The following is a 7,929-nucleotide window of genomic DNA, read 5'->3' as shown; positions in this document are numbered from 1 at the left end:
CAGCAGGAAGAGCCTGAGTGAGGTGACCCAGGTGGTGGGACAGAAAGGGACAGAGCAGATGCCCATCAGTTACAAAGCAACTTACATCCTTGTTACAAGCCAAACTGATGGAAACACCTGGTCAAGCCCAGGTCACACCAGATAACAGATATAAGCAATCCATCTCTCCCACACTGCAGCTCCCCAGCCCTTTTTATGCCTTCTCCAGCCTTCATGGAGTAGCTGAGATCGGATGGGACCTGTGTGCTTGGGTGTGGGTTTCTCTAAAGTCCCTTTGCTTCAAGCAGGGTTAAATTCAAAGTCAGATTTCCCTGTTCAAGGTCTTGGCCTGGTGAGTTTTGAACATCCCCATCTTCTTGTTCTCAGAGGACAACGGACTCTCTTTCAGCTTACAGGTCAGTACGGGAACATCTTCAGTGTGCAGTTTGGAAGTCTGACATTCGTGGTGGTCAATGGGTACCAGATGGTGAGAGAAGCTCTTGTCCACCAGGCTGAAATATTTGCTGACCGGCCAAATATTCCACTCCTCCAAGAAATATTTAAAGGCTTTGGTAAGCACAGCCACCAGGATTTTGGGACAAAACTTTCATCTCTTTGGAATGATAACTGTTAAAGGGAAAGAAACTGGTTGAATTCAACCCTTGTGAGCTGCACCTGTGAAAGTTTGCACAGGAGAAGGCAAGAATACTAATAATGTCACAGGGGTATGTTTTAATCTCTGTGAGATTTAGGGATGAAGATGGGCTCAAAACCAGATTTTAATGAAAGAGGAGAAATAAATGCAAGCTGCCCGAAGATCTATATACTTGCAGCGTTTCCCCTTGGTTTTCATTTCTCCTTTACTTTCCCTGCCTGGGCTGCACACAGCTCCAGAGACGGGGTGCTCCTGCCTGCAGCTCTGCCAACAGCGTGATAGTACTCAGAGTATTTTGGCTTACACCTTTTTTTCCCACGCAAAGTGACAAAGTAGCAGATTAAAGCAAATCCATACAGCTAGATCTTTAGCATAAGCCAATTACTCTTGAATTTTAATTCCCAGGAAAAGCCATAGCCTTTTCCACATCCACGAGCTTTGTTTGCCTTGGTTTGGGGTTTTTGTCCATGATGAATGGATATGGTTTCAGAATCCTAATACTCACAAATGACCCAGAGAGAAGATTTTTCACCTGTTTTTTCCACCTACAGGGCTTATATCATCCAACGGGCACATATGGAGGCAGCAGAGAAAGTTTGCTTTAGCAACACTGAAAAGCCTTGCTGTAAATTTTGAGGAAAAAGTGCAAGAGGAGAGTCGGTACCTCGTGGAGACAATTGAGGAGGAGAAAGGTGGGGGTTAATGCACAGCACTGTGCTCAGGGCTTCCAGCTAAATGAATGATGAGAAGTAAAACTCTTACCCCAGCACAGCTCCAAACGTGCAAAACATTTCTTCAATAGCTCAAATCTCTATCTTACACTTCCAGACTTTGCCTCTTAGCACTTATTTTAGACCTCAGGCCTCCTATTTTAGCTGTTCCTTATTAATATTAAGCAAATATATACTAGGTGGTTATTAAAACATGAGTGTTTACATGGCTAAGGAAGTGTCTCATGCATTCTGCAAAGAAATAAATACAGCTCTCCTGCTATCAGGCACTTCCACTCAGAGGCTTAGTTAACCTCTGCTTGTCCTTGGTTTTGCAAAGTATTTTAAAACTTGTTTAGTCAGGCTTTCCCTTTGTATCACACACAGATGAAGCGTGTGCCTTGCTCTTTTATGGTCCAGCTTTTAAAAACTGCCAGAGGGATATTAGTAAGAATAATTTGTATGTTGATACATGGGTGATGTTGCACTTCAGCTTTAAATAGAAGCAGATGGGGTTGAGCTAATTCTATGGAGCTATATATAGTAAACAAGAAAGATCTAAAAAGGAATTGTGAAATTATATACTAAACTTGCTCCATTTTAATTGCTGTTGCACTGAACAGGCCAAATACTCCATGTTGCCAATTGATTATAGTCTTCTATAGTCCTAATCAATAAACTAATTAAGCTGCTGGTTTGGGCCTTTCTTCCCATTAGTAATGACAAATAGTGATCATGTCCATCACTTTAATATCTGAGCACCAGCCCGGTTTAATTACTTTCTTGAAGAGTGGAGAGAGCAGCAGTGCTGTGAGGAGTGCCTTGCATTTCAAAGTGATGCTGAACAGCAGCTCAGGGCTGGACTGGGCTTGTCACTGAGATCAGTCTCTTGCCACAGCAAGTGGCTCTCCAGGCTGCTGAAATGTGCTCAGGGAGATGAAGGTCTCTGCTCAGTAGCTGTCTCAGGGAACACAGATGTGACAAGCATCACATCACACTTCACTTTATAAATGAGCTCTATGGGCCACAGGAGCTGTTGCTGGGGTTTACAGGTGGGCACAGAGATCTGCAACCCTCTCCCCTCTCTCCTCCACCTCCCTTGATTTCTCCATGGCGGACAACTAAACCCCAGGGCAATGGTATTTTTGCAGTGTGGTTGTCCTGGGCTCCCTGCTCTCAGTGAAGCTTTGAGGGGTCCTCTCCTGGTGTTTAAAATTGGCACCAAACACAGGTTGGAGTGGGCAAAGTTGACAGCCACAGCACGGCATGCTGCTGGTTGTTTTCCCTGGAAAATGCTTCAGACTCTGCTTGGGCAGCTCAGTGCTAATGTCACTGCCTACCAGCAGCCTGGGCTGGACACAGGACGGGATGTCCTGGCCCATTGTGCCCAGGCTCCAGGGGGATGCTGGACATGATGGGGGTGGTGGGTACCCCAGGACATGGGGTGAAACCTCACACCACCATGGGTGAGAAGCAGGTCTCAGCCTGATTCACAGCTGTGGATCTGATAGAGAATATGGTTTTGACTGAGACTGAACAGGAAAAACAAATGAAACCTATCTTTAGAATCATAGAATCATGGAGAGATTTATGTTGGGAAAGATCCTTAAGTTCATTGAGTCTAAACATTAACACAGCACTGCCGTGTTCACCACTAAACCACGGCCCCAAGTGTCACATCCACACACCTTTCAAACACTCCAGGAATGGTCACTCCACCACTGCCCTGGGCAGCCCCTTCCAAAGCCTGCCATCCTTTCAAATGAAGACATTTTCCCCTCACATCCAGTCAAAATCTCCTCTGGCACAACTTGTGGCTGCTTCCTCTTGCCCTGTCCCTTGCTCCTTGGGAGACAAGACCAACTCTCACATGGCCACAACCTCCCTACAGGCAGTCTCCTTTCCTCTTCCTTCCTCCAGGACAGCCCTTTGACCCTCATTACAAAATTAACAGTGCTGTTTCGAACATCATCTGTTCCATAACTTTTGGGAGCCGCTTTGACTACCATGACAACCGTTTCCAGGAACTGCTGCACTCCCTGGCTGAAACACTGCTGCTCATCGGAAGTTTCTGGGGCCAGGTAAAGCCACTTGGATGTTTTTCCAGCTTCAGCTGCATGGAACAGCTCAGAAACTGGGATTTCTATGGCACTGGTATAATCTGCCTTTTCCTGTAGAAAAAGAGCCATGTTTAAAGGAAAATGACCAGGAGAATTGTTTTACATTAGATTGGATTTATACACAAAGCCTATCAGGAAAGCAAGGAAGTAAGTTAAAATTATTGGGACACATGGAGAAAAAAAAATACTACAGGATTGTGAAACCAATCTTATGCCTGACATAACCAAAAAACAACAGGAAAACCTTAAAAGAAGATCTTAAAAGAAAGATCTTAAAAGAAAATCTAAAAAGAAGAACTAGTAACACTTTGAAATTTCCGATCTTTTCCCACACCCATACCCCAACAAGTTTCTTAAATAACTTCTATTTAGGAAAAAAAATTGAGATTCCAGGTTTAGAAACCAAATAGGTGGATTTGGTGATGTATTTTCTGTATGGCCACACACCATGGTCTGATCTCTGTCCCCTCCATGGGGACACACTAAAGGGCTTAACTGCATCTACCTCTCCTGTGGCCACCTCACATTAGGGGGTAGCTTTGGCCATTCAGTATTTGAGAACTTTATCAGGAGAAAATATCTGTCCAATTCTTATCTTGTTTGCACTTGTTTACACCTATGTAAGTAAATTTGTACAAATTGGACAGTTACAGCAAGGATAATTTTTTTCACGGTAGCAAGCAGAGTTAATCAATTAATTGAGAGTCCCATCCTCTCAACTACGATACCTGCTCTTTTCTAACTCAAAAAATGCTCTTTTGCTCTGTTTGATCTCTTACCAGCTCTATAATGCTTTTCCTTTGATCATGAGATGGTTGCCAGGACCCTTCAGGAAAATCTTCAGGCACTGGGAGAAACTTCAATATTTTGTGAAAAGCGTGATTGCAAAGCACAAGGAGGATTTGGACCAGTCCGAGGCAGGAGATTATATTGACTGCTACCTGAAGGAAATAGAAAAGGTAGGAAGTAAATAACCAAAACCACCTAAAGATTAACCCATAGAATGATTAGAGAAGATTCAGGGCTGTTTTGTCAGGGGGGTTCTTGCCTCACATGTTGCCTTCCCTTCCCTACCTCTGCCACATCAAACTTTAGCAGCAGCAGAAGCCTGATCACTTAGAAAACATATAGATTTTTCTTTTCATTTGAAAGGATTTACACTTTGTCGTTCTCCCTTTTTCGTTCTGTCACACGGCGTAGGAGGACTCTCAGGGAACATGTTCATGTTTCTGTGAGCACTCGCATGCCTGTGTTTGCTATTGTGAAACTTGACATTTAAAAATGCTACCTGCTTTCAAGAGCCACTCTACAGCAACCAGGGTGTCTGTCAAAACAGTCCATAGGGCTTGAAATCCAGTGAAAGGCTGGAAATTTCCAAGCCCAGGTGTAGATAATAAAGGAGCAGTAGGACTTCAGTTACGCACAGGTGATTTTGGATTGGGTTTTAAAAGCATTCCCTCCAGAGTAAGAGCTTTCATTGCCATGTTTTTCCTCCAAGTTTAAGGGTGATACCAGCTCCTATTTCCATGAGGAAAACCTGCTGTGCTCCACCTTGGACCTGTTCTTAACTGGGACAGAGACAACGGCGACCGCCATCCGCTGGGCTCTGCTCTACATGGCCGCGTACCCCCACATTCAGGGTAGGGCCACTGAGGGATCCTCTGCTTAGCCCAAAATTAGGTAAGGGAAGCTCAGGGAACAGGGTTATGCCAGCTCTGCCACATCTTGGATATGCCTGTGCCGCAGGTATCCTCTTGGGAACCTTTTGAAGACAAGTCTTACGAGAAGCTGTTGAGGGAACTGGGAGTGTTTAGCTCAGAAAAAAAGGAGGCTTGGGGGACCTTCTCATGCTCTACAACTCTCTGAAAGGAGGGTACAACCAGGTGGGGGTCAGTCTCTTCTCCCAAGGAACAAGTGACAGGACAAGGGCAAATGGCCTCAGGTTGTGCCAGGAGAGGTTTAGGTTAGATATTAGGGGAAATTTCTTCACTGAAAAGGTTGTCCAGCCCTGGAACAGTCTGCCCAGGGGAGTTGTGCAATCACCCTGGAGGTGCTCAAAAGGAGTGAGGATGTGGCACTTGGGGACATGGTTTGGTTGTGGCCTGGCAGTGCTGGTTTAATGGTTGGACTTGATCATTTAAGAGGGCTTCTCCAACCCTAAAAATTCTATGAAGAGGGATATTTTTAACTTTTTTTGCTCCCTGTAGAGAAAGTGCAGCAGGAGATTGACGCAGTGGTCGGGCAGTGCCAGCAGCCCTCAATGGCTGACAAGGAGAAGATGCCCTACACCAGCGCCGTGCTGAGCGAGGTCCTGCGCATGGGCAACGTGGTGCCCCTGGGGGTGCCCCGCATGGCCACCAGCGACACCACCCTGGCTGGCTTCCACCTGCCCAAAGTGCGTGGGGACCACCGGCCTTCGTCCCTCCGGCCTTCATCCCAACAGCCTTCATCCTACCACCCTTTGTCCCAACAGTTTCCACCCTACCAGCCTTTGTCCCACCGGCCTTCATCCCAACAGCCTTCATCCCAACAGCTTTTGTCCCACCAGAGCAGGGTCTTCATGACCCAAGCCCTGAATCTCACCTGGAAGGGAACCCGTCAGCAGGATCTTACAGAAATAACACACTTATTTAGAAAATACAAGTCCTCATGATGGATTCTGTGGGGTTGTTATGGGTCTCACCTCCTTACAGAGGAGAACTGTGAGATCCTCATGGTGTTGGCTGTAATTGACAATTTTAAAAGGTTTATGCCTTAAATTTTGTAAAAGAGATCCTCAACGTGTTATGGGAATAGAGGAAACATAGGAAAGCAAACAGTCTGGGTTTGTTAATTCTACACAATATTAATAATCATATATTAAAAGAAGCACTTGATGAAAGGCAGGTAATGAGTATTGTTTCACACACACTGTTCTGCAATTACAAAAGCAAATATAGGATTTATATATAACTGGTCTCTTCCCTCTATATGACTGGTTGCACTGAGGCAAATTTGAAAAATTCGGGCATTTTCCTCCACATTGATTAGAATATTTCTCTTGCTGATGGAGAATGTGGAGATAAACCAGATCAGTTTTATTTCTTATCTAAAAAAACGCATTTTAAAAAATCAATTGAAAATTACTTGATTAAATTGCTTCAAGGTCCTATGGGAATGCAATGCTACCAATTTAAAGTTGGTTTGCATTACCATCACCTGTTACTGCAGCTCAGGATGCAGATCAACACTCAGTGATCTGTAAAGACACACACAAAAGTGAACAATCCTGCAGGCTTTCACCCTAATTACATAGCTTAGGGGGGAAAAGGCCCGTTTTGCCCTTAAAACAGTGTCGTTTACAGAGCTAATAATAACCCAGTCTGACAACATTTCGGCTCCTCTCTGCCGTGTAATCTCCCCTTTTCTCCACCTCTCGCAGGGCACCACCCTGATGACCAGCCTGACTTCGATAATGTTCGACAAAAACGTGTGGGAGACTCCGGACACCTTTAATCCTGAACATTTCCTGGAAAACGGCCAGTACAGGAGGCGGGAGGCTTTTCTGCCCTTCTCTGCAGGTAGGGTGATGGATACAGAGGTGGCTTTTCTTTTTGCAAGGCTTTTATTTCTTCCCCAAGACACTGCTTTTAGAGTAGGGGGTACTGCTCCTGTTCAGCTTCCAGCCCGTCCCCACAGAGAAAATCCCAGTCACAGTTAATAGAAACTGCTCGGAGCGGGGACGAAATCAATTTGTTACTGCAGGATAAAAAAGAAAAAAAAAAAAAAAGAAAAGAAAAAGGCTTTTTCTTCTTGCAGAAGTTACATAACTGGTCGTTCAGTTTCCACGTCTCGCCTCTCGGAACAGGCGCAGTTTGCTCGGCAGCAAACTTCTGGGGAAGCTTTGAGCAGATTGTGTGGGTGAACATTGCCACCTAACCTTTCCAGGAAGAAAAGCCGCCGCAGCCTGTGCGAGGCGGCGCGGCCCGGAGGAGCCTCGGAGCTGGCTGGGGCTCGCTCGGGACTCTGTCGGGTTCTTTGTGATCCTTTTCCAGGTAAGAGGGCTTGTCCCGGGGAGCAGCTCGCCAGGACCGAGCTCTTCATCTTCTTCGTGGCCCTGCTGCAGAAGTTCAGCTTCCAGGCCCCAGCAGAGGCCGCGCTGTCCTTCGCCTTCACGCTCAGCCTCACGCGCTGCCCCAAACCCTTCCAGCTCTGCGCCGTGCCCCGGCACTGAGCCGGGCCTGGGCTGCCCCACAGCCCCCTCAGCCTCACAGACTGGGAAATGCCCTTCTCCTGACCGCCCTGCAGCCTCACAAACTGGGAAATCCCCTTCTCCTGACCACCCCAGAGATTTTGGGCTGAAATGATGGGCCCTGGAGGTCCAGCACCCGCTGGTATCCGGATGGCAGGGAAAGGGCACAAGGGCCCCATCCTGCCCGCTGCAGCAAACACAACCCTTGTGGCTTTTCCCTTCACCTCATTCCTG

The 7,929-nt window shown here is 46.3% G+C and overlaps 2 protein-coding genes across 2 annotated transcripts in view; both read left to right on the top strand.

Moving 5' to 3' along the window:
- The window catches only part of LOC102032779 (cytochrome P450 2J2-like), a 9,303-nt gene extending 1,380 nt beyond the window's left edge, over window positions 1-7,923 (top strand). The window contains exons 2-9 of the mRNA XM_031058587.1: window positions 389-551; window positions 1,186-1,326; window positions 3,265-3,425; window positions 4,247-4,423; window positions 4,963-5,104; window positions 5,672-5,859; window positions 6,886-7,024; window positions 7,499-7,923. Of these exons, the coding sequence (XP_030914447.1) occupies window positions 389-551; window positions 1,186-1,326; window positions 3,265-3,425; window positions 4,247-4,423; window positions 4,963-5,104; window positions 5,672-5,859; window positions 6,886-7,024; window positions 7,499-7,677 (1,290 nt within the window). The 3' untranslated portion in view covers window positions 7,678-7,923. The remainder of the gene's footprint in view (window positions 1-388; window positions 552-1,185; window positions 1,327-3,264; window positions 3,426-4,246; window positions 4,424-4,962; window positions 5,105-5,671; window positions 5,860-6,885; window positions 7,025-7,498) is intronic.
- Window positions 7,364-7,929, top strand: part of LOC102039653 (cytochrome P450 2J2) — an 8,892-nt gene continuing 8,326 nt past the window's right edge. Inside the window, exon 1 of the mRNA XM_031058589.1 lies at window positions 7,364-7,498. The gene's annotated coding sequence lies outside the window, so the exon portion shown is untranslated. The remainder of the gene's footprint in view (window positions 7,499-7,929) is intronic.

The sequence above is a fragment of the Geospiza fortis genome, unplaced genomic scaffold, assembly GCF_000277835.1.
Source record: "Geospiza fortis unplaced genomic scaffold, GeoFor_1.0 scaffold396, whole genome shotgun sequence".
Taxonomy (NCBI): Eukaryota; Metazoa; Chordata; class Aves; order Passeriformes; family Thraupidae; genus Geospiza; species Geospiza fortis.
Note: the sequence above shows the minus strand (reverse complement) of the source record. Positions and strands in the feature narration are given on the sequence as shown.